The sequence below is a fragment of the Lonchura striata genome, chromosome 1, assembly GCF_046129695.1.
Source record: "Lonchura striata isolate bLonStr1 chromosome 1, bLonStr1.mat, whole genome shotgun sequence".
Taxonomy (NCBI): Eukaryota; Metazoa; Chordata; class Aves; order Passeriformes; family Estrildidae; genus Lonchura; species Lonchura striata.
In genome coordinates, this window is record NC_134603.1 from 83,963,236 (window position 1) to 83,991,129 (window position 27,894).

The 27,894-nt window shown below is 38.3% G+C and overlaps 1 protein-coding gene across 1 annotated transcript in view; it reads right to left on the bottom strand.

Moving 5' to 3' along the window:
* PDE1C (phosphodiesterase 1C) overlaps window positions 1-27,675 on the bottom strand; it is a 175,106-nt gene extending 147,431 nt beyond the window's left edge. The window contains exons 1-2 of the mRNA XM_021540500.3: window positions 27,575-27,675; window positions 7,324-7,350 (exon numbers count right to left, since the gene is read on the bottom strand). Coding sequence (XP_021396175.2) covers window positions 7,324-7,350; window positions 27,575-27,675 — 128 coding nt within the window. The remainder of the gene's footprint in view (window positions 1-7,323; window positions 7,351-27,574) is intronic.
* Window positions 27,676-27,894: the final 219 nt, after the last annotated feature.

Here is a 27,894-nt window from a genome sequence, read left to right on the forward strand (position 1 = left end):
CCAAAGTTTGAACCTTAATTACATTCACACTAAATCTGTATGTGTTGCACAGCAGCTCAGAAATAAGTAACCTGTATATGTTAAGAGCAATAATAACCTCAGCGATAACACAATGATTTTAACTACAGCACTTCTATTATGTTCAGACAATTGTTATATATCCTCTCTGAAGATATGATTGTAGCTAGGTGAGGGGGAATGTGGATTTAAGTATTCTATGAATCAGAATTATTAGCAATAAGTAGTAATAATTGTTAAAAACACTAGCAATAGAAAAGTTTTCTGATCAGGCATTGGAGGCCCAGATGCTCAAAACCCTGCCCTCATGAGAAAACAAAGCACTTCTGTACCATATTCACAAATCCTGACTGAAAGGGGAAAAAAAAAACCTACAACACAGAAAAATCCACACCACATTTTGGAAAAGAATGTATCAATTATTACTCCTGAAATCTTAGGATCAGTTTTAATAATCTAGATGCATCTATAATGTACCTGTTGTGCATGCACCCACTTTTACATCCACACAGTTAGGCACATCTTTGAGTATGGTCAAACATATCATCCACAATTAATTTATATGCACCTGAGACATTTGATGAAGCCCTTGTCAAGCATAACATGTGCAGGTAAGTATATAAAAAATGGAAGTTTCTACTTGAGAACCTTCTTCTCTTCAGAAGAACAATTAATCTTCTGCATGATGAAAATCTATCATCATCATCCATTGGAGCATAATAGGAATTCAAACCCTGGAAATGTACACATGAAATTCTGTAATAGGGTCTGCATCTCTTCTAATAAATCAGTAGATGGATGGGATTGAGGAAAGGAGATATACCAGATAAAAACTGCAGTAAATTGCTTCTTACTCTCTTCTGTGGTGGTGCTTACTGAAACATGTATTAAGTATTTTAATGTGTGATTCCTTTTTACACTAATGCACACATAAAGGAAGCCCAAATACTTGTTTCTAGTTAAGGCTTATTTTCCATTCTTTTGGAAGCCAATCTATCAAAATACATTATTAGCCATGCCACCCTGTGGTTATGGAGATGGCATGGCACTCAGCATGGGTCTGACAATGTTTTCAGAAGAGACTCTCATAGATATTTTCACCTTAATATGAAAACGGTGATAAATCCTTTAGCTTAGAGTGCAGTATCTATGTAGAAATCACACAAAAAACTTATTTACCTGTCATCTAATTAAAGTAAATTCCATCCTCAAGTTATCATCTCAAAATAGGCAAGACAACAGGGCAAGCAAAATGCATTTGTTGGGAGGAAGAAAATACTTGAATAGTCTATTGTCAATGTTTCAAAGAAAACACAGAGTTAAATCAGTAGAAATCGAACCAATAGATTTTATGATGTGGAAATGAGGGCAGAGAGTTTACAGTTTTCCCTAATTTGATAAGGTTTATTAGTGGCTGGTTATGGTTTAACCCCAGCTGACAACTTAAGTACTACACAGATGCTCACCCACTCTCTTTACTCTTGACCCTTTCAGTGGGATGAGGAGCAGAATTATAATAAAGGTAAAAGCTGTAGATTGAGATAAGAGCACTTTACTAATTGAAACAAGATGAAATAATAATAAAATTAAAATAAGAGCAAGAAATAAAGAAATAACACCCAAGAGAAATAAGGAATGTTATTGTTCATCAGCAATGGACTGATGTCAAGCCCACAACCAAGCAGTGATCAGCAGCTCCTGGCTAACTCCTTCACATTTGTATATAAACCATCATGTTCTGTGGTATGGAATATCAATTTGGCCCGTTTGTATCAGCTATCCTGGCTCTGCTCCTTCACAGGCTTTGGTGGACCTCCTCATTGCCAGAGCATGGGAAACTGAAAAGTCCTTGTTTAAAGGTAGCCCTACTTAGGAATAATTAAAACATCAGCGTGTTATCAACGTTGTTCTCATACTAAATCCAAAACACAGGACTGTACCATCTACTAAGAAGAAAATTAATTATATCCCAGCCAAAACCAGTATACGGTTCAAATGTAATTCATACTACAAGGGAGAAATTTCACTTGAGAAAATGTCCTATTGCCAGTAGATAGGGCAAATGTCTCAGCAAAGATGTCTTATCCCTTGCATTTGATATATTTTTTAATAAAATGCTTTAGGATTCACCCTTCATAATTTGTAAGAGAGACACACATGTAAGAAGTGAGAGGTTTTGAAGGCTGGAAACTTATGCAGCACTTCGGTTTACATCACCCACCCTCTGAGGATGTCCCCAGCTAAAAGCTTGTTCACATATTAATTGTCAAGACAATGTCGGTTACTAACAATTTTGTTCTTTCTACCTCTTTCCTCCTTACCTCCCGCTCCTCCCCAATGTCTGCCTGCTAAATCAAAGTGGAGGATTAAAACAACTCCTTATCAATCCGAAGCAATTTTGAGACACAGCTAAGATATAGGAGGTCTGAATTAGTTGTGGAAATGTTTAATTTTAGGGTAATTTAAATGACCAGATTTCTATAATAACCCAGTACTGAAAATTGCCAAGAAGTTGCTATAGTTCATACCCTATAAATGCTTGATGGAAAAAAAAAAAATCAATGAACTACCTATCCGCTTGTGTATGAGGAAAAACTTCACTGTGTGGGTGACCACACACTGCAATAGATTGACCAGAGAGGGGGTGGAGTCTCCCTTGTAGAAGATATTGAAGAACCATCTGGATACACTCCTCTAACATATAGTCTAAGATGACCCTGCTTGAGCAGGTAAGTTGGGCCAGATGACACACTGTGGTCCCTTGAAACTTTACTCATTCTTTGATAATGTCCTTACTCAGACAATCTGCTTTGAGAGAACACAACAAAGCACTAAAAGATGAGATTAATCCCAGCACAGAATTTTCCTCACAGGAAGTAAATGCCAAAACTTAAAGATTACTTAGAATGAGACATGCAAGACAATATTTCAAAAGTGACAGTGGATTGTTTTAACCTACAGAGGTATCAGCATAATCAGTCCTGATAATTACTAACTAAATTTGGGGGGGAAATATACTTTTCCACTTATTTTGTAAGTAACACCGTTACATTTATGGTTTCATCTCTTGTGCCCTACACTGGCATAAACACATTTCTCCATAAACATATTAACTAAATGCTGAAGCAAACTGGAACTAAGAACCACATACTTAGATGAGAAAGAATAAGAAAAGGGGAAATGGATGGAAAAGATAGCTTATGAGTTTCCTTGCATTATTGTCTGAAGTAGATAAAACAAAATCCTGCTGAAGATTAGGGAGGTCTTAATATTCTGGCCATGTGGTTTGTATCAGGTGTCAACCTCTCTTAATCAGAGTACAATCTTTTTTTGAAGAAACCACTTTAGTAATTTGCAGGACCCTAGGGTGCTAGTATGCTTTTTTTCAGGGACTTTTTTCAAAGTCATATTTCAAAGACCCTTTGTTCACATTTCCTGCTGAGACATACCACTTCTTTAGCATAAGTACATTTGAAGTAGAATTAATTACACACAATTATAATACAGTGTGGATTTAGCCTTCTTAGCCTGAGTAGCTGGATTTAGGCTACAAGCTGTGAAGTTACATCTAGATACACTTTCAGCTGAAATAGTTAATATTCTATGTTATTTTTCTAGTAGGTGCTATTGTGCTGTGTCTTTGCTTTAGTATGAGAAGAATATAAATAATACGATGTTTCAGTAATTGCTAAGTACTCTTTACCCTATGTCTAGGGCTTTTTCATTTCCTAGGCTCTACCAGTGACCAGGTGTGCAAGAATCACAAATTGGAAGATAAGGAAACTAGAGCCACCAGGAGAAGATGCAGGACACTTGAGAAATAACTCAGTAAGATGTTAGAAAAACCCAAAACAAAACCCACTATTGGACTGAGAAATGCATTCAAGACATGCTAAGTCATAAGGGTATAATTTTCCATGGATTTCTATGTTCTGCACCCCTCTCTGGAGGCACCCAGCTTGAGCTGACTTGCTGCAGGAAACCTACTGGTGAGCCTGAAGAAGGAGGAAGCACACCTGAAAGTGTGTGTGTGTGTGTGAGCAAGGAATCAAAAGAAGCACACACAGCTCTATAGAGCTGCCTGCTGCAAAGGGACTCTGGGCCTTGCCATTTAAGTTTGGGGTGGTATGTGTATGTAACTCCCTGAAGGGTGTGAGAATGTTTGAGCAGTGGCTTCTCCTTTAACATTTTCTTTTCTACTATGATGGGTGGGTCAAATATCAGGACTGCTCTTTCTTGGCTTTTGTCTAAAGTAAGGTCACCGTAAAATAGGCATTTGCATCTTAATAGAAAATTCAACTGTGCAGTTAATCAACATAAAGCTAAATGAAAAGAACAACACATGCAATTCTGTGTTACTGATGGAATAAAAATGCATGATGGTGGACTATAATGGAGGAAAATTTATGCCACGTAAATTAACACAGATTATTTATCTGACAAATTTTTTCACAATAAATTGGACTTTAGTGAGTCTTTAGAAGTGCCAAATTGCCTGCACTAGCTGAATTCACGCAAGAGGATGAACCTAGGTTAGGAGGAGATTGCCAACTTGAAATTTTCCTTTTCCCTTCTAATGTTCCAGGAATCTGTAGGTGCTGAGTAGCTCCTATAAATATAAGACAGCCCACAGCTGTCAGTCTTCAGGACAACTGGGAGTCTCAACAATCAAATCAAACATGACTGAGGTGCTCAGGTGCTGGAAATTCAGAGCTTTGGCTTCCTGTCTCATTCTTCCTCTTTCTGACTACCTCTCCCCTCACTGCATAGTGAGCTACTGTTCACTTACCAAAGGGAGCTAGACAGTAGAATGATAAAATGACTTGAGTTTAGATTGAATATACCACTTCTCTGGTATTGCTGTGATTACTCTACATCATATTCAGTAGTTCAGATGCAATTCAGGTTGCGACTAGTGAAGTTAGGGTTGTCTAGATAGTTTATAAATTTATAAGTCTAGATATTTTGAAGTTTATAACAAAAATCATACCAATATATTATTGTTACAAAAACATTCAAGTCAACTCAATGATAAACAGATCAATGATTAACAGAATAATCAATGTAAAAGTCACAGTCTGGCATTTCTAATTACACCTTTAGGATGGCTCAAATTTTACCTCAGCTCTTTCTCATTACATTTTCTTATGTACCTCATTTATTTTATTACATGTATTTGATTTTCCTACCCAACAGGTCTTCATTCAGAGGCAACTGTTTCTTTACACTAACTGCAATGTACAAAGGACAGCACCGTTTCTCCTATATAGCTGCTGCTACTATATGTAGGCATTCTTATGTGATAACACTCTCCAAATAGAAACAAAAGGAAGATGTAAAAGCAAGCAATAGATAATTTCAGTTCAGCTATCAGAGACCCTCAGAGATCAGTGATGTAGGAAGCACAATGATTGTTTTGAAAAACATATCAAAGGCAAAAAGAAAACCTGAATGTGAGAAATGAAGTTGGAAACATGACTTAAGTCTTTAGTTTATGCACATTGCTGGAATTACTAGCTCAACAGGTGTTAGTTAAAACCAGACTTTAAGTGAGCTGCTCTCCTACCACTTCTTTTTGCTGGATGTTACACTTTTGCACCAGGTGGCAGTATGTACAATTTTCCATTTAGTATCATATTTAATCACTCAGCAGGTGGAAAATTCAAGGCAGAATCTTACCAGCCATCTAGGTTTCCCTAGGTGATGCCAATGTGTGGTTCCTAGACATAAATAACAGTTAGCTTGTGGTGCTACAGAGCCCTCTGGGCCAGCAGTCAGCACTCACTGGGCAAGGTTATCAGGAGCAGCTGCTCAGCAGTTGCCATATGCCAGTCCCTGCAGAGCTCACATCATTTTAGACATCAGAAGGTCATGCAAGTCCATTTGCAAAATTGCTGCAAGGATGCACACCATCAGGCAGGCAGCTGGCATGTGTAACAGTACGAGAAAAACCAGAAAGTTCAGAATCCCACTGGGCACAAAACTTATCCCTGTAATGCTATGTTTAAACAAACTGACATATTGTAGTCTATGTAGATCATCAATACAAGAGGGTATTGGACTCAAAGAACATACTTACATCTCTCTTCTGAGGCTTACAGAAAGTCTCCCATAGAAAAGAGATGCTGAATACAAACCTTGCTATTGTCACAGTTATGCACACAGAAAAGATACCGAAATAAGGCACAGTACTCAATGCAATATTTTGACAATGCAAGCAGTCCAAGGCATTCACAAATACACACAAACACAGTGTGTTTGTGTATTCACTCTGGAATGTGTATTCATTCACATTGTATTCATTCTGGAAACAATCTTGTTGCAGAAGCTGAAGACCTGAGGCCAGATAAATGTTCATAATTAATTAATAATCATTGCAGCAGCAAGGGAAATAGGGAGAAAAGTAGACCTGCAAACAAAACTACAGTGGCAGCCCCATATTTAGAAAAAAACCTAGGAGCATATTTACCTTCTCCTGTTCTTGTGTCTCATATTATCCAATGCCCTCTTACACAGATCACTACAGAAATATCCAAATCAGTATATTTTACTAAACTCTCATAGCTTAAACTCATCTTGTCCAAGACTCAAGCCACCACACTTCAGTTTCTTGTGGCTGTGACACACAAGCATGCATATAGCCTGTCCTGTCATTGCTGCGTTAGAGAATAATCTTCAGCAAAGGGTTACAGGAAACAGAAGTGGTGCCTATGACACCTTAGCCAATCAAGACATAACATTGGCTTAATTGCCAGCATGCTCAAGGGTTCCAAAGCAAGCAAATTTATCTGTCAAAGACCTCCATTGAGCCTGCCACCTACAAGGAAGCAGTAAGATAAGTACATCTGAAGGCTATAAGATGGACTCTTAATCAAGAGGATTCACATTTTCCTTCAATCTACTGCAATGGCACAGATTATTAGTAACTCTACAAGTCTGCAATTCGTTTTGTTATTATAGAATAAACAAACAATACAAGTTAGAGCCAGTAGATCTTGCAGAAGAAATGGTGTGATGTTAGGATTTCACCTTCAGTGACAAATATTTCTGTCCTTGCTCATAGAGAATTACCACTAACATCAGAGGGGAAGACTACCATTAGCAGCAAAGGAGATTTGGAGCAGCAGCAGCACAAGATTGTCCTTCAAAGTGGGAAAAAATCAGTAGACTGGCATTTCCCCAGGGGAAAAAAAAAAAAAGAGAACCACCAACCTGGTAATAGGAAAATCCTTTTTCAAACCCCCTAAAAAAAAAATAGAGAAATTACTCACAAATGCCTTCCACTCCTCTGTGTTTTACTCTTACCTCTGTGATGTTTTCTTATATTTTCTCCTGCAGGAAAAGAACAAAATACAACTGAGATGAGAAGTCTTCACAGGCAAGAAGGAAAAAGGAGAAAGTTAGAAATCAGGAGCAATTCAGTGAAGTCACTTCTCCCATAAGATTGTCCCAAACCTGATGTAGCCATTCCCTTCTACTAACCTCATTGGTGGTTGCTACTAAATTCAGAAGAAAAACTTGTGTTTGCTTGTATGCACATACTACCCTTTCTTGTGAGAAAGTGTTGTTGCAACTACAAAAGAAAAAATTCTTATTCTAAATGACTTAACAGGAAGTCCAAGTGTCAGAAATGTACTTGTATTTACTAGTTGTAACATTTATGTCTCTCATACGCCATATAAGTAAGATAAGATCTGTGAAGATCCCATTAACATGGAGTAATGAAATGTATCCAACCAGATTCTCTGTGGTCACTCAGTGGAAAACCCCAGTGTTTTTAGAGCAGTCTCTCTCTAAAAAGGAAGTCTAGATCCTAGCAAGTTCTCTACTCCAACAAATTCCAGATACCACATCACAGAGCTTCACTTTGTTGCACCTATTTTGAGACCTTAACCCAGGACTAGGAATGGCAAGAGCAGATAAGCATATAGGACTTCTCTGCCCCCGTTCTTACACCGCTTCAGTTACAGGAAAGGCTGTAAACCTCTTACTTGTCTTATCATGGTGGATTTTGTCTTCAACAGCAGGTAATGACACAGGCTGTCAACGCACATAGTAAGGCAATACACAAAACGGCAATATACGCCTTTCTGCATAGCTGTCTGTGTGGCTGTACAGTTACCTGCAGGGGTGTATCAGCATTGTATGTTGTCTGTGAGCTGCTGTTTCTGCAGCTGTCTCCAAAGGCTTTGCACAGAGGCTGGCAAAACATGGCATTAATTTACTTGAACTCAGCTCTGCTTTTATGTTCTAAAGTAAAATTAATGATATTTAAACTTCACAAGTAGTGACCAAAACAATTTTCAATGTGGACTGTGATGAGGTGTGCCCTGTTATTTAGCAATATATTAACAGACATTCCCATCACTTTCAATGTGTAGGTAATATTGTTAAAATAGATGTATGGCTATTAGCATCGAGTTTACTTCTTTCATTTCTGTTAGCACTGTACATGGAAAATTGTAGCTAGGGTGGGCCTAAAAAAAGCCAAACAAGGAGTAACTTTCTTTACAAATAAGAAACATGGCAAAATGGAATGTAGTGCTATTTTCTACTTAACAAGAGCCATGGATAATGTCTCCTCACTGTAAAATGTTTCATCCAACAAATATCTTTACAAATTGTACTTGTGGTTGTACCCACTTCTATATTCTGACCATGTTGGAATCACAAACATACTAAATAACTACTTGAAAAAATATTTCATTTACAATTTACTGTGTGAAGAATTACTTATTTAAACTTGAAATTATGCAGAGGAGTAAAAGAGAAAATATTCATAGCAGTATCAAGTTTGTAGCTTACTGATGTTAAGAATGTTGACACATAAAAGCAGAAATGCAACTGGACAAATCTTATTCTATGAGATTTTTTCATTTTCATTACAGGAAGATGAAAAGTAGAGCTTTTGTTTGGATTACTGTACATTAGGAACTTTATACTCTGACAAATAAAGACCTTCATTATGTTTTCTGACAAAAAAAATCTGCTGAAAAATAGCCCATCTGATTGGCCAGTCTAATGCACACTAATTAGAAGATTTTATTTCCAAGAAATATAAATTTGTTGAAGTTTTAAAATGAAATTATTTGCAAGTTTATTCTTTACCCTGAGATGCTGTTATGGTTCATTCCAACACTGTCAAAACTAATTTTACTTTTACTTTTTTTACTTTACTAATTTTACTAATTTCACTATTGGTTAGTGACTTTCATATAATGTTAAAAGTGTTTCTCTTTCAGACATTTGAGCAAAGATAAAATTCATTAACTCCAGTCTTAGGGTGTTGTTTACTTTTGATTAATAGCATGATTTTTCTGATAATTTACACCTTTAGTGTTCCTTTCATTTAAGAATACTTTTAATAGATTAGAAAGCTGTCCTATCACAGATGACAGTATTAGGAAAAAAAGAATTTTCCTAAGTCATAGAAATTTTTAAAAACTTATACACAGTTTTTTATTGTTGTTATTGTTACCACACCTGCAGTCCAATCACAAATAAATTTTACATGCACCAAATTAGTGACTGCTTTTCCAAGCAGTGACTGAATTTGCAATTTACACTTGATGAGAATATAACTAGAGGAACATTTGTTTAAATATTCAGTATCATTACTGCATGCACATGCTTTAAAAGAAACACCATCAGCAAATTCTGATATCCAGAAAAAAAAATTCTGTATGCTTGAACTTCCAACATCTCAAAAAACAAGGTCTAACAATGCTACTCGCCACATTATTAAAAAATGGTGTTGATAGCACATAACTTTTCGTGGATAGAATATTCAACTTGTTTTTGGAAACACAGTGTCAACATCTATCTTCTTCATGGTTACAAACCACCACTTAGACATGCCTTCCATTAAAAGAGACCACTGGAAACAAAGGAATTAGAAATTACTTCTTTAATACCACGGGCACCATCAGAGACTGGCTTGAATCAGCAACCATGTGTGCATTAACACGAGGAAACTGGAGGGGGCTAGATTTAGGTTTGGTTTGGTTTCCGGGCTTTTTTGTTTGTTTGTTTTTTGAGGTTGTTTTATTATAAGGAGTTTGTTTGTTTGTTAAAAAATATATATGTTGGACAAGATATCTTGATTTATGTCCCCAGGAGAGTCTATGAAATTGCTTTTAGCAGATGCTCTAGAATAAACCTAGGAACAGGCACACTTCCAGTCAAACCCAAGGGAATTTTCATTTTTTTTTTAACCAACCCAAGCTATATCTCTTTCCCAGGATATAAAAAATGAGACAGATTTAAAGGAGGTAATGTTACAGATTTCCACATCTGTGAGCCATCCTGTGCTCATGCCTGAAAAGAGGCATATTGATATTACCAAATCTGTGTACGTTCAGTTTCTTTTCTCAATGCACATGTCATGCTCAGACTGCCACATCCATTCAATTCCTGTTACTCGCTGTGGAATGTATTATTCAGAAGTTTATATTTAGCTTACACTAAAAAAAAAAAAATTAGAACAAAGTAGGGGTATTTTTCATGCTTAAGAGATTATCAAGTGACTCACATTAGGTAGGTCCTCTACAACCAGTGTAAACTAAAAAATAACTTCGCTGAACTTAATGCAGTTACACTTGCATGAGTATAGTATGAAGTGAGTCAGTCCTAGTCCAAGAAAGCTGCTAGAGCCTAATGGAAAAAAAAAAAAAAAGCAGTAAGACACTTAAAGATAGGTATTTTGTAATTGAAGTGGTAGGTAAAATTAAATTTTTAAACTCAGAAACCATAAAGTTAATAAAAATGTTGAGTTGACTATTTCAGTATCTCCTCTTCTGAGGAGGAATTCTTCTTGTAGCCAGAGAAATAAAGACAGCATACTGGCCCAATATAAAATTAGGACATATTTTTGAAGGTATTTAATCTTCAATAAGATGTAGATTGCTATGCTGTATGGCCACAAAATTCCCATTGGAATAAACTGATATAAAAAAATTATCTTTGTGCTTTGATGCCCATCAACTTCTTCAAGGTTGTCTATTCACAGGGTTATGTTTCTAATTTTGCTATTTAATTCCATTGCACCCTCAGCCAAATTGCTTTTCCCTGTATTTCCCCTTCTGGCACTTTCCCATTAATTTATTATCCTTTCAGGGTTTTACACAACAATTCATCACTTGAGCCCAAGTAAAACTGCATTTGAGTTCTGCAAAAATTCTCCTGCCCTTCCTCTGCATCTAGGAACCTGGAAATGAAGAGAATATAATATAAATACGCAAAATCCATGCATGCATTTGGTAGTGATGTTCTCAGACCTTAGTCTTCTGAGAGTTGTGTGAGTCAACTGAGTAGGTACAGAGAGAAGTGAGAACAGAGAGGTTGGGGGAATTAAGTAATTCTGTCAGCTGACTTGGTTTTGCCCCATTATCATACAATTCATAATATCAACTAGCTATATGAATTGCTATTTCACTCCTACACAACCTCTGAAAAATTACCTAAACACTTAATTATTTTTACTCATAATAGTGGTTTGGTTAATATGGTGTTATTCCACATTCATTCCACAGGGTTTGGTATTAATAGCATCTTTTCAGGGTATGGATAAACCTGTGGGTGCTGCAGAAGTAATAGAGAAATCTTTGCCAAGTTTCATCCTTGAAAATATATACTAGAATTTGAAAGTAAATCTCATACTCTGCTAGAGATTAGGGGCTATATCTACCCTTGGAAAAAGGCTCTGCAGGCTTCTACCTACCTTCACTGTAGTGATCAGACTTAGGATACCAGCTGGTGGATGTGTGACTGATGGCCTAGAGATACAACATTTGAATGCGGATGACACTTTTGAATAGATTGATATTCCCAGTTCAGGAATGAGAAGCGTGAGAAACTCTCCTTAGGCTGCTGAGACAGTGGAATGGCTCAATTTTAAGGCTGAAGCTCACAATAAGCACTCACAGTGGCTTCATCTAATGTGTTTTGTTTTGCTTGGCTGTTGCAATAAGTTCAGAGGGTACACATAGTTGGTCAAAGCAACTGGATCTTTTGAAGTCCCTAAAACTCAGTGACCTGTGCTCTCTTTGTACCTCCAGCTGAGAGTGCAGAAGCCTAGATCTAGCATAGCATGTGTTTTTCGGCTGGATCTGTGTTTCTTACTGAAAAAAGAGGGCAACAACTTTTTAGGGCACCAATAGACTAGCAAAAAATGAATCTGCTGCAGTGGTTTAAAAAGTTATTGCCAGCAGCTGCCTTGTATGCTGTGCCCTGCCACAGGTCCTCACCCCCACAGCCTGGCTGGCAGACATGAGCACACCTCCAAACATCAGTTGCCTCCATGCAAGGTTCAACCTTTTGGCTTAAACTGCCAACAATGGTGACTTTTAGCAAAGATGTCAGATTTTGTCTGTCATATCTGAAATACATTCTTTAGTGGCCACTCTGCAGAGAAGAAAAACTACCAGTACATGAACTCCTTCAGCTGATGCAGCAAGCCTCATCAGAGCTTGCATGCCATACCCTTAGTGTTGTCACTGACATTCTAAAGCATGCCTGAAGAGGATCATTTTGCAAAAGCTACTTCTTCAGAGGAACTACAATTGTTTAGGAAAATAGTTGCCACAAGCTAAAATTGGTTGTTCATAGGCTCAAGGAGAAAGAGATATTTTTCTTCCTATATTTAAAAAGCTTTATAATTAGCATCTGTAAGATATGAGGAGAAAGCTTAGTCATCTGTTAACAAAAGCACACAATAATGTCCTTTAATAGTGGAATCCCACTACATCCATAGCTCACACAAGCTAGAGTTAATAATCTCTGCTTCCCTGCAGGGCTCCTATGATCAACTCATTTGGGAAAAAAAAGCCACCTTACTGGAGTGAAATATCCATATCATAACACACACATTCTCTCAGGTCCTTTTTCTTTCTTTCCTGCCGGTGATGGGTTTCTTGATATTAAAATTAGTATTAAGATAGCACTACTAAAATCCTGTTTTGTAGTTTAGCAAACCAACAGTGAAACAATGAAATTTGGCAAAAGAGAAAAATGTCTGTCTACAAGAGACATCTGGAAGATTTTTTTCTGCTCCTTTTTTACCCACTGGTGAATCTATGTTTTTCTGAATGACCTCCCTCCACTACATTTTTCTGTAATGTTTACTGCTTTTGCCCCCAGTCCCTTCCAACTAATGGGTCCAGAATTTCCAAGATTTTCCCTTGGCGACCATGTCTAGACAGAAGGATTTAAGAGCATTTCCCAGCTCGCAAGCTCAGGTGCCATCTTGCGTATCACAGTGGCATAGTAGTTTGGGATAGGCATTGTCCCTTTGTGCATCACTCCAAAGGAGAGGCGGCTGGAGGCTGAGATCAAACTGACTGGCAGGATCACTTAAATAAATTGAAAATCTTCTCTCTCAGCAGCTCAATATTCTCAATCACGCAGTGCATTACCAAATAATCATCACCACAGGATTAGAGATGCATTTATGTTACATTACCAAAGTCTATATTAATAACTAAGTATAAATAAACTCCCAAAACCCCAATCTCACAGTACACACTACAGCATCTGGCAAAGCACAGGATCCCATGGGAGCCTTGACCAGAATTCATGGAAATATGTTGAGATGAACAGACTTTACTGATAGTATAATGCCATCAATTCCTGACAGGTTTTTAAATCTTTAATTTAAACAGAATTATGCCCTTTCTTTCTTTACTCACACTTCAGTCAATAATAGCAAAAAAATTTTATTTTTTTCTGCCACATAGGCTGTTTTTCAGAATACTGTGTTAAGTTAAAAACAATACAATCTCAGAGGAGCAGAGGAGAGGAAACAGTAAGAAATGGGTGAGGAAAGAAGGTAAAATTTCAGCTGATACTTGAAATTTGATGGAGGGTTTATGTGGATTTTTTTAAAAACAAGGAAATAATTTTAAATTGGGCCCTGAACTACATGGGGACATCCTGAAATCATGAGAGGCAGAGGTAGTCACTTATCTCATTTGAAGTAGATTAGAAAAGCCTATGTGCTTCAAAGTATGGGTATGAGTGGTGAAGGTACACAAAGAAAATAAGTGCTCACAACCTCAAACTGATAGAATTATTTCAACAGAAATGGAAACAAGACAGGTGAGAAACACAACAGGTCACAGTTAATAAATAACATACGTAAGTAATTCAAAGCTAGAAAATATAGTCTGATTTTGTCCAAGGAAAATACTATTTTAATAAACTTTAGTTAATCTGGCTGACCATTGAATTTCACCTGTCTAACTATCAAGTTTTCTAAAGAACAACAAAAAAGAAACTTACAGTTTCATCTCTAAAAATTATTGCAATCATTAGTGCATATGATCAATTGATGTCACTTGTTCTGCTTCTGCTTAGCTGTGATCTTTTGTCACTGCAGGGCTCTTACCTGTGGCTTAGAAACCAGTTTCCTACTTGATCATTTCATGTCTAATATGTGTACTGAGTAGATGTTAATCATAGCTGGAAAGGCAACGAGTTTAAATTCTTCTTACAAAATAGCCTCTGTGATCACAGTCAGCCAGGAATTTCTTCTGCAGTACATGCTCAGGAGAGCTGAAATCCCTTCTCTACACATTTAGTAAAGAGTGAACAGGGCCTAGAGGTATTACAAATGGGTGTCATGGATATGATCTGAGTAGACTGAGTTTAACGATGTTATTATACTATATGCTGTCTTGAGAGCTGATGATCTTTAATTGCACTTAAGTACAAATTCCTTAATTTTTCACAATGAGTGCTGGGCACCAGCTCCCTAGCAAAGCAGGATTCAAGAATGGAGAGGGGGAAAGAAGAAGGGGGAAAGGAGACCTGTAAGAAGGGAGTTGCTTTTGAGATCTGTTCCTGCTGATAATAAAGATATAACTGACTTGAACTATTTGGCACTACAAACTTGACCCATGCCTTGATCTTATCTCCCAAGGCTAGTGTAAAATCAACTCTACTGACCTTGGACAGAACTATATACAATTATAATACTTTTATTCAAGTAGTACTGTGAGAGTTGTATTAGTTAAAGGTACCTTCTTTTCCACTGACATAAAAATGATTTATGACCAGTTGACATAATTTTGTTTAGCTTCATTTCAACAAAGTGTGAAAAAAATGCATATTATATGATTGGCTCTTTGCAAATATTAAAATGAATACTATATATGTCATGTTTGAATGTAATGTTGCATTAAACCTTTTTTAGTAATGATGTGTTAGTCTTTTTTAAGTAGTGTGGTAAAGACAGTTTTAGGATATAGCATCATATTAAAATAGAAGCTATGTGATGTAAGATACCTTTTTGTGACCAGCACATGGAATGGATAAGATAACTAAGAAATTCTTCACATAGAGATAACAGCAACAGGACACCCAAAAATTCCAAGATGCTGTTTTATGGCCTCTTTATCGGACCATGCCTGACTTCTTCTAGACACCCTGGAGCTGAAAGGATTGATTTACAGGATGAGGGAAGGGTTGACAGAAAACAGAAAAATTCCTAATTTGAAAGGAATATTTGCGTCATGTATGAGACATATGAATATGCAATGGGCAATGGCTTTTAAGGATTATTCCTTTGTTAGCAGACATGCTTTCTTGAGCAAAGCATCCAGGCATCCATAATTCTTTGTTTTTCATTGTTCTTTATTGTCCTAATACTCATTGTCCAAATTATTATTGCTCTATTTTTTATTACTGTGTTTTTAAAAACTATTTTATTACTATTAAACTTTTAAAATTTTAAAACAAGTGATTGGCATGTTTCATAAAAGGACAATCAAGGCTTGCTCAAACTTTGATAAGTAACACCAGCTATCAGAAGAAGAAAGTTAACTTCAGTGTATTTTTCCATGGCACATTATGTATACTGAAAGAGGCGAAAAAGCAACATAGGAAAGGTTTACTTAATTGATCAGTATTGAATACTGTATGCTTAGGATGGTTTTGAGCAAGACAGTCTGAAGTACAAGGATCTGCAAGGAGCAGAGGAAACACTGCAGGGACAACTTAGTGCTTCAGCTGTATCACCAAAGTTTTCAGTACCACCAAATCAGAAGGGTAAATTCAAATTCACTAGTGAAATGGCTTTGTATTGGAAAATAGACCTGACTGGGCTTTTGATTTCTCAACTACAAAAGAAGTCAGCAAATTTTGTTTTAAAAACTTCTAAAAATATTATTTTACTCATGTAGATTTTGTACATAGCCAGAACAACTACTGACATTTTGAGGTTCTTCCTCAGTTTTCCATCATTTCTCATGCAAAAGATGAAACCAAAACCATAAACAAAGAAAAAGAACCACAACAGCTAAAAGCTCCTTCTATAGTATTTGGTGTGAATTCAGCTGAAGAAAAATATGAAGTAAAAAGGAAAATTAGTCTGTTTCTGAAAATCTAACCCTTTGAAAGAATGTGATCTACTGCTCATTCTGCTTTTTCACAGCACACGACAAGCAAATTCTCTTGTAGAGAGTGCAGACTCATAAAAATCCAGTTACAGGAAAAATCCAGTTACATTTCAGGGAAATAAAGTCCTATGGTCTAAAAAGAATACAGAGCAGTTCTCAGTATTCATCCTTCAGAAGTAAAAAAAAAAGTCAAACCATTATAGTATATGGCCTTCACATATTTATTATTGGAAATATATATATATATTTAGCCTGTCTGAATTCTACTATCTAGCTGGCTGTTACATTGTGCTCATGGGCATTCTGTTCCCCATTCTCCGAGACCCTGTGACTCTGATCAGATAACCCTGGACCCCTCCTTCCTGTCCTGACAGGGTTGGCGGAGAGCCAAAGAAGCCCTCCCCATGAACATCACAGAATAAAGAGAGCTGAACCAACATATATCAGGGTAAGAGCCTCTTTTGGAAATCTTTGCCATCTCCTGATATTCCTCCCCTCAAAGCCTCAGATCTTGGGGCTAGCCTGATAATTTAGGGGCTGAGAGGGGGGGAAACATCAGCTGGCCACTATAAATTACTTAAGGAACTTTTAGCTTTGAAGTTAGTAAAGGTGGTGACCTGCCAAGTACAAGATGGTTGGTACTTCAACATGCTTATTCTGTAGTCTCTCCCACTGAAAGACAATGTGGCACTTAGTGCACAATAGGACCAGAAGAGCCAAGAGGGAAGAATACCCTTCAGCCACTGTTTGGAGCATAAATGTGCTTCACAGTGTGTTTACTTGGAACAACTGATGTCAATGTGTGGGATGCCTTTTCCTTGCTAGTAAAATGTCTCAGAAAAAGGAGATACACAGTCTTTACTGGGCTTCCTTTAGCTATATTTAGCTGTTCATTTCACTAAGAAGAAAGTAATGAAAATGAATCAACAAGGAGTGTACTGGGAATAAGACACAGCAGAACTTTGCAGAGCACACATATATATGCAATATTGATGTGTCATGAAGTTAATACTGTTTAGCAGGAACCCCACTGTCCCAGTGGCAAAAAGGTGTTAGACCTTTCTGAAAAGAAACTAGCATGTAGAGGTTAAAAACTTACTTTAATCATTGCTACCATGTAAAACTAACATATTCAGAGTCTGTAGGAGCCAGCTGTCAGCTGCCCAGCTTTTCTTGTGCAGGATGGCTCTGTGAAGTTATAGCATGTATGAAAATGTGGAGGGGGGAATCATTCTTCATATTCTGGGCAAAATATGAAGACAGGAAACATAGACTGGAATTACATCAGGCCACACAAGCTGTGTGCATAAAGTCACTAAACAAATTTGCATCTAGCCCTAAGCTTGAGTAAATCTATTTGTTGCTACTTTTAGATCTAAATGTTGTTTGTTACTGTTTCCCCCTCCAATCTTCCTCCCCCCAAACACAACCTACCCTTCTGTTTGTTAACATCTGTTAACAGCTGGTATGACGCAGAATTTTAAATCTCATGTGTTTGTGCCAGATCCTTTCCCGACTCTGGGTTACAATCTAAAGCATTTGGATTACTGTTGAAGCCTAAACACTGGGAGAAAAAGTTTCTACACAAAGAGGAAGTGTTCCCTTTCCAAAAGAAGGTTCACTTCCCCATCCCCACATCCAAACTTTCCCCTCCTTCAGCACCATGGTAGACTTTGAAAATTTTTCAAGCCTTTTAGCAACACTAATTTGTGACTGCTAATTTGTGACAACATTAATTTGTAACACTCATGACTGCTGCTGTCCTGATGATGCTTCTTCACTATCAGGCCATATATTAAATGTCACTTTTAGGAAAATGCAACTTTTAAACTTCTCATGGAGAGCCAATGCTCTTTTTCTAGGCTTCCTAGAACTCAGCACATCTTCAGGAGCAGAGACATTACAGAGGAAAGTAATGTGAATGATTATGGGTTTCTGGGATAGCTAGCAAACACTTCTCTGTGTTTGTAGAGAAGTGGTTTCACAGAGGCTCCTATCTCCAAAATTAATGCTTGCAGCAGGTTTCATCATCTTTTTCAGGATGCCTGCTGCTCTGTTCACACCATTTCTGTATCACTACAACATTATTTTCTGCAGAGTAAAGAAAATTGCCCATCTTTTGTTCCTCCCCTCCCTAGGCATAAATGCCAGATGTGATGACACACAGCTGGCTCCATTGAATTAGACATGAGGGTAAAGAGAAGAAAGTGAGGAAGGTGACGCTTCCATCTGCAAGGTTAAAAATACTGTCCTGTGATCTCAACATAGGAATATTTTGCCACACAGGAGGAAATTTTGGGAGAGAGAACTGGGATGGGCAGATGAGTAGATGGGAACAGGTTCTGAGCATGTTCACAGAGAATGAAGGAGGTTGTGCAAGATTTTATTTCTTAAGACCCTACTCCATCCTGCTACCAGCTGTCTCACAAGTATCTAGATGGTACAGAAACCATAGGGGAAGGAGTGGGATATGTCTCCAGAAGCCCCAGATAGAAAGATATATTTAAATAAGTAAGTCCTGTCCTTTCTATATACTGGGTGCTATGGTTGAGACAGCAAATCTAGCTTTTAAAAGTTTGCTTGCTGTAAGGGAGGAGTCAAGTTCCATGCCTCTGGCTCAGAAGAGGAGAAGATATGCCTTCATAAGGTAAATATGTCAGGTTATTCAAACTGAAATTTGACATTTCACAGAATGTGAGGCTAGGTGGGACCATATTATAATTTTCTTCAAGTTATTCAGCATATTTACATAACTCAGGAATTTCATTCTTCTTCATTTGTAAGGTATTCACTGCAGTACAGCTAATTAGAAACAAGTATTTTAGAGATCGTTGAGCATTTATGCAAAAGCCTTTCTCAGAAAAACATTTTGAGGACACTCCCTGTACATTTAGAATTGCCTCTACTCATCCAGTCAAACTGCATCCAAATCAGTGGGCTCTCTGCACATATAAAACTAGTGGAATGAGAGAAAGCGTTAATGGGAACACATGGGAGGAAGAATTATGACAGATAGTACAACAAAAATGTGGCTGAGGTACCAAATAATTTTCCCCTTCCATTAATGAAACAAAGCAATGGCATCCTGAAGAAGAAGACATCCTCATTCTTCTGAACAAGGACATGCTTAGAAGGTAACACAGAAGCAGTATTTTGGGCAGCAATTCCAACCAGTGGGGTTCCTGCAGAAAACAGACTTTCCTACAAGGCCTTCACTAGAATCTGAGAGACACAAAAAATATTACAGATGGGTCACATTTTCAAATTACCTTAAAGGTAGTCCTTGTCCCTGTGATTTTCACCAGAACTCAAACTCCTAAATGTCTTGCATATATGTTGTGCTGCAAACTATTTCAATCTGCAAGTAAATAAATCTAACAAGTGTTTACATGTGGGAATCTGAAGAACTCACAGGATTATCTCTTTTCTCACCATCACTTTTTTCCTTAGTTTCTATTTTTAAAATGCTCTTTCTGGTTGTCCTCACCAACCTTTTTATGCATCAGTATGCTTTTTTGTAGATGATCTCCAAATTCTCCCTTCCCAGTCTCAATTTGCACAGCTTCCTCACCTTTTACTTTTCAAGCACATCTGAAAAAGGAGAATTCTTCCATCTGGCTATAGGTGTTCCTGCTGCATCAATATGTGTAGAGAAGCATATCTGAAATGTTTATTCAGACTCATTGCTTAACAGACACTAGTAGCTGCCTATTACTACTGAATCCCTGAAAACCAGCTGCTCCACAAGAGGCATGGGAGGAAATGTGATTTGAGCATCATTTACAGCAACCATCTGAACTGCTCAGCCTCGAAAGGGTGCTCTTCTTCTGTTCCTTGGCCTTTCCTGCCACAGATGAAGCTCAAGGGCACTGTATAGCCTTAGCTATTAAAAATTGCATAGATCTTACATCCAACTTGTGCTAATCTTGGTGTTGAAATGAGCTTTGTACCAAGCCAGGATTCATGCTACGGATAGATGTTGTGAAACTTTCTGTCTTGGCTAGGAGTTTTGTGCATGAAGAGTATCTATTTCTATTAGAGTAAGAAATCACTCCTAAAGTGATGACATAGCTATTGCCATAGGACCCAAACAACACAAATAGCCATTCAGGATGTTTGTACATACATTGATGTAATACATTTCTATATGCATCTTAATAACTAAACTGTCTCCTACATCTCTCTTGACAAGAAAGACCCTGGCAATCTTTTCCTGCTGCCTACCTAAGCTCATGTGATCTCCTGCATCCCACATAACTGAGTGACAGGCATAGAAGTCCTCCCAAAGAAGGCAAGTGAGACTACTGTGACATGAATTGGAATGCTTGGCAGAGACAAAGCATTTCAAACATCTCCGTGACAACCATACAGATCCATTTCTTACCAAGAACTCTGCACCCACCTTCTTGGCCAGGAAAATTCAAAAGTCCCCAATATCCACCTTATCAATTGTTTTGAGGAATCCTGACTTCACTGAAGTCAATTTGTTGAGTTAATTACAATGAGTTTTATCAGAGTTTTAGTTGCATTCTTGATCTATTGCAAAATTTTAGTTCCGGTTTCTTTCTATTTATAATCAACTTCAAATTTAATCTGCTTTTCAAATATCCAAGGCAGTTCCAAACAAATTTTCACAAAGGTTTGGGTCTGCAGGAGAAAAGACTATTGCTTGTCTACAATTCAGATTTAAGCACAATTATGGGTGGAAAACTGTCAGGAAGTTTTTGTGCCATCATGGGGTTAAATTTTTCTTAAGCTATGAATTATTTTAAAAACCTAGCTTTGTCAAAGAAAACAAAGAAAAAAACAAAACAAAACAAAAAAAAACCTAAAGAAGCAAAAAAACCCCCAAAAACCCACCAGGAACTGCATTCTAATTTCACCCCTGAAAACACATTAGTATTAATGCTTTCTAGTATAGCACAGTTCAGGAAATCAGAAACAGAAGCTTTATGAATCCTTATGGAAAAAGCCCTTCTAGACAAGCCCTGTGTTATCCAGATTCTCAGTATTTTGAGAGCAATTTGCAGTTGTAGAGGTTTCACTGTTTCTGTAGTATTTACTGGGTCAGCCCTAATATGTGAACATTAAGCTTTCCTCACCTACCAGTCAGGATCAGAATCACACCTTTTCTAGGATTTTGAAGAGGCTGAAGTGATTTTTGAGGAAATAAGACAAAAGGACTGGAACTGGAAAATTCTGTGTGAGTTTCAGGAAGAAACAGAAACACAATAAATAAAAATCCTTTCAAGGTCTGAGTTGGATTTAATACAGTGTGTGAATCCACCAAAAGCTGTCAGATTGGGAGAGTACCTCTCACAGCTTTTAAAACCCACACAGAGGATTTTTCAGTGATATATTCCATCTGGTTTTGCTTCTTTCTGTATGGACTCCTGTCCCACCAAGACAGCCTTTTAAAAGAATTCCAGATAAAGACTTTCAGTTTCACTTTGACTTAAGGTTTAAATTAATCTTTGTAAACATAACTTTTTTCATTTCTTGCAGGACTGCAAGCTTTATAACAGTGATACTTAAAAAGCACTGAAATTAATATTATAAAGGGGGACCCCCTTATTCTCTTGACAGATTGTGGTGTTTGTATTACCTTTTGGGCTTGAAATGAATGTATTTCATTTGTACTATCCTCAGAAGAATAAAAGCTCTTTTATAATTATGAAAAAAACCAAAGTTTGTATTATTGTTTGGTCAACGTTTTACTATTAAACACAAACTCATATATCTTTCGTTACCTACAGGACTCATATATTGACTTAAGATTCAAAAGAAAATCTGTCGTGGAACAAAGTAGCAGAAGGACTGTAGCAAAATGTATCAGTTTACTAAATAAATACAACTACAAACACCATCAGTTTTTATTGCCTTTTTCTGAAGGTTCTGTTCTTCTACTTATTTGAATATATTCTCTCCTCTGTCCATTTGTCAGGCATGAGACTAGAAGGTGGCAACACTTCTCTTGTTCCCATTGTTCCTCCATGGACTATACCACTGGCAGTATAAAACACTACTAACTTACATGTTAGTCTACTGGTAAAATTGAGCCCTTCTTCACTCTACATGAAGAACAATATTTTGGATCAACCAGACCCTGGCAAACTCTAAAACTAATCAAGACATCCATACCCACAGCTCACCCAAACCAGGAATTTCTAAGCTGCACTGTACAGCTTAGTACATACCAAATATCCACTTGCTGACAAATGAGACTTCCCTAATCCTTCTGTGAACTGACAACCGTAATGAAAGTGAAACATGGACCTAAGATGTCTACAGAGAGGTTTTCTAACATGGTTCTTTGACATATATTTCCCCTCTATGTCCATCAAGAAAGCCAAATGAGGAAAAAGGGTGGCAGCAGCTGCATTTAAATGTGATTGAAAGTAACTCTGTTCTGCTCTCAAGGCAAATAGGGCTTCAGTTTAAACTTAGAAACTCAGAACCTTCAGGAGGACTGAAACCAAGGCCAAAGGAAGCCTTTGGGACTCTCTCACCCCCAGAAAATAATTAGCATATGCTTATTTTCCACTTGAAAGCCAATTTATTTGCACACTTCCTAACAAAGTGGTCTTTTCTGATGGACTTTTTTAAACCTTAATGTTTTCTATGAGCTAAAATATTAAGGGACGAAGTCCATAATGTAGAGTGGGCTTCTGGAATTAAAGAGTTCTCTGTTTTCCTGTTTATGATGGCCACATAAATAAAATTTAATCAGATCAATATACTGTCACAAGTAGAACCAGCTGTTCCCTATGTGACATTTTTCAACCAAGAAATTCTAAAAATATTGTAAAGCACATACAGATAAGACAGGGAAACAGGTAACTCAGCAGTGGCATTCTAACACTTGCCAGATCATTTTCAGTTGCCAAAGCTCATCTTTTTCCAATGAAATCAGTTGCTTCTTCATCATTTACTTCAAGAAAATGTTGGTCTTATGCAAGATTCATCACTGGGACCTCTTCACTGTTGACAGGATGCAAGAGTGCTTTGCAGAGGAAGCTATGGATATGCCATAAATGCTGAATATTGTTCCAGATTTTCAGCAAAAGCTGAAGTTTTCAAAGGCACTGCTTTATGTGTCTCTATACCTTATCTGCCCATCAAATTTCTTAGTGAGTTCAATTTCAAGCATCCCATTCATGTCACAATTCAGAGATTGCTGTTTGTAATCACAGAATGGTTTGGGTCGAAAGACTTTAAAGATCATCTGGTCCAACCTCCCTGCCATGGGCAGGGAGATGTTTCACTAGACCAAGTATTCAAAGTACTGTCCATCCTGACCTTGAACACTTGCAGGGATAGTGTATCCACAACTTGTCTATTCCACTGCTTCACCATTCTCATGGAGAAAAATTTCTTCCTTGTAACTAAACATTCTCTCTAAAAGTTTAAAGCCATTACTCCTTGTCCCATCGTTACGTGCCCTTGTAAAAAGTCCCTCTCCAGCTTTCCTGTAGATGTACTGGAAGGCTGCTATAAGGTTCCCCTGAAGCCTTCTCTTCTTCAGGCTGAATAACCCCAACTCTCTCAGCCTGCCTTCAAAGGAGACATGCTCCATCCCTCTGGCTTCCTCTGGTGCTCCAGCAGTGTATGTCCTTCTGATATTAGGGGCCCTAGAACTGGATGCTGTATACCAGGTGAGGTCTCATGAGACCTGGATATAGATTGACAGAGATTTATGAGTCCTGAAGGGCAAAGGAGTCCAGGAATGCGGTATGTGCTTTAAAATGGATTGTTAAATATTCAGGAGGAGATTGTTCCCATGTGTATAAAGATACGTTGTCAGGGAAAAAGACCACCCTGGTTAAACAGAGAACATATGTCATATCACCTCTGGAAGGAGGGTGAGGTATTTTGGGAGGACTACAGGGATGTTGCAGGTCATGTTGGAAGGAGACTAGATGGGCCAAAGGCCAATTAGGCCTTGATTTGGCCACTACAGTTAAAAACAACAAATACATTGGCAGCAAACAGAAGTTCAAAGAGTGCCTCCATTTGCTGAATGTGACAGGGGAAAGGCAGACACACTTAATGCCTTTTTTTACCTCAGTCTTCAGTATCAAAGCGGTTGCTCTCAGGGTACCCAGCTCCCTGAGCTGGAAGTTGGTGGTTGGGAGATGAGTGAAGCCCCTATAACCCAGGAGGAGGTGGTTAGTGATCTGCTATGTAAATTACACACCCTACTGTATGGGCTGAGAACAGCAGCATGAGGTTCAGTAAGGTGAAGTTCTGGGTTCTGCACTGGGGTCACAGCCATACAGCCTTACAAGCCTGAGAAGAAGTAGCTCAAGCGCTGTTCAGCAAAAAGGAGTGTTGTTGATAGCTGGCTCAATACAAGCCAGGAGTGTGCCCAGATGGCCAAGGAGGTATATGGCATGTAAATGATAGGTGGCCTGAATCAAGAATAGAGTAGCCAGCAGGACTAGGGAAATGATCATCCCCCAGTACTCAGCACTGGTTCTTGAGGACTGCATTCAGTTCTGGGTGCCATCTGCCTGCTGCCAGAGAGCCCAGCTACATCCCCTTCCCCCTTCAGACCTAGTTTAAAGCCCTCTCAAAACATTTGGCCAGTTCACAAGATAAAAACCTTTTACCCTTAACAGAGAGATGAAGCTCATCTGGTTCCAGGAGGCCAGGTGCCGTAAAAGTTGCCCCATGATTAAAGAATCCAATATTCTGCCAATTGCACCACACCTTGAGCCACTTATTGATATTATTCCTTTCACCATTTTTCTCAGCCACCAGAGGGACTGAGGAAAAGACTACCTGTACACCTGCCTTATCAATGACTTGTCCCAGTGCCCTAAAGTCCCTTTTAACTGCCCTGACACTCCTCTTTTCAATCTCATCACTGCCAACCTGGAGTATCAGCAGTGGGTAGTAATCAGAGGGCTAAATGAGCCCAGAAATATCCCATACCCAGGCCCCAGGGAGGCATCAGACTTTTCTATGGGGTAGGTCCAGTCAACATATGGGATCTTCTGTTCCCATCAGAAGGGAATCACCCACCACAATTACTCTTCTTTCCTTTTTGATGTTAGAGGTGGTAATCCTTCTCACAGATGAGTCATAATTTGGAGGCTCACTGTGCAGATAATTTTCTTCTAAATAATCTGGCTGACTCTCTAAATCCAGGGGTTCATACCTATTCTGAAGTGGCACCTGGCTTGGGAGTGGGGGTAGGCAGGAATTTTTATTATTACCTCCTCAAGTAGGTACTCACTTCCACTCCTCTTCACCTACCAGGTATCCTATTGTCTGCGAGTGAGAGGCATTGAAGTCTTCTAACTCTTGGTGGGCTTCCCTCAAGGATGGAAGGGCTGAACTCCAACAATCTATTTCCCTTTCACTTTCCCTGATACTCCTTAGTCTTTCAACTTCCTCTCTAAGTTCAGCACCAGTGAAAGGAGATCATTCACCTGTTCACACTGCAGGCAGGTTTCCTCTTCAATGCCTCCTGAAACCACTGATAAACAAGTCTGCACAGGAATGGGTCTGGACAGATGCATCCTTTTTGGATTATGTAATCCATCTGATTACATACACTCATACTAACTACAGTTTTTGATCGTGTACAAACCATTACTATCAGAAATGCTAAGACCTACCAACAGAAACACCGCACACAACACACAGTAAACCTTACTAGCAAGAAATCCTACAACTGTGCCTGCTCGAACTGCCTCAGGTCGCCATGCCCTGGGTTGCTGTGCCCCCTACAGCCCTCTTTTAATCAGCTCCACTACCCAGAAATGGAGGAAGCCCTGCCCCAAACCTTGTGACCCTCAAGCACAAGGAACACACGTGCTCAGCATTCTCAGAAACAGCCACTCAGTGACAAGAGGAAGCACCACTCCAGTCCTGCATGGTCCTCAAGCACAAGGAACACATCTGCTCAGCGTTTCCACAAATAACCACTCAGTCAGGTAGAATCCAAATCAGCATGCTCCTAAACTCTATATTAAACAGAAATTCAATAAGTCCTAATAGAGGGTTTGTTTTGCGTGAGTCTTCTATTAGAAGGGCTCACAAGACAGCTGTCATCTACTTTGATTAGGTTCCTTCACAAAACAGGCTTCCTGGATTGATGCTTTGAAAGAAACACATGTTAATGCATATCTCTTATATAGCTTGAAGTCCTACAAAAGTCTTGGCTATGCTTTGCAAAGCATACCATAATTGCTCACACAAAGTAACACCCAAAAAGCAACTAAAGTTTAACTTGAAGCCATTTGTTTTCAACTACTGGCCTACTCTTTCTTCATTTCTTTTGCTTCTGCTGTTTCCAAGCCTCCTTGGTCCCTTCTCCCCTGTCTTTCTCTTGCAGGCCAAAATTTTAATAACTCTAACATGTGAGGCTGAAGAAAAAAAAAAGCCAAACACAAACAGTTCTGAACACAGAAGGGTTGTAGTTTAATATGGTAACACTCCTCTTTGCCATCGCCAAGAAATTATGGGCAAATGGGTGACAGTATTTTACATACTGAGAATATGAAAAACACCAGACATTGTTTCTAAATAAGCTAGGCAGACACTATAGCTTTTTCTTTTCTGCAGTGTCAAGTTCTTGAAGTACAGATATGTTTTTCTGCTCAGGAGGCAGTATACAGTTATCTCATAGCAAGTCAGGCTTAACACATAAATTAATAAGTACAATCAAATCAGTGGAAGATGAATTTACTGCTGTTACAAATGCTATTGGAAATGTTTTCCAGTTGTGCCTTCTCTGCCTATTTTATCCGTATCATTGTGCCAGTGCTAGAAATGGTGTACATTACAGTATACATTACACTGCAGCTAAGGGTAAGATTATTGAAAAGGGAGGATTCAATTAAGTATCATTCAGACTATAACAAAACTTTTCTAGTATAACACCTGAAGTAATTAGCATTCAAGTAACTGCTTAGATCTTAAAATGCTTCATTAATGGAATGTCTACATTTCCACATGAAAGTGTTCAATGTAAGAAGCAGTTCAATTTAAAGAAGTAAATTGATCTTTTGCTAAGATAAAGTAACTTTATTTATGGAGGAAAGGTGTGGAAACTTATGGAGATTTTGAAGATACAGCAAGAAAGAAAAGTGCTACAATAATTTTGACAGTGGGAGGAAATTGGAGGAGATTAAAAGAAAAGTACTACTTACAAGCCTCGGAGACGAAGCCAGATTTTCTCTATTTGCTCTGGCTGTAGGTATTTCAGAGAGTTGTTCTCAAATTCTTCAATTTCTTTAGTTGGTGACTCCATAGCTGCAGTCTACTACTTTGTTTAAAGCTCTGCAAGGACAACTGCTGCCTCCACACACGCACACTCTCCACCTTTAACGCTGGTGGGGAGCAGTTAATTCTTCTGGCACACACTTCTCCCCCATCCCTGCAAATGGAACGGTGTGGGCAGCCCTGGAGAGCTCAGGTGTACAATGGGGGCAGTTGTGCCAGCATGCCACCATCCTCAGGCTGAGTGAGA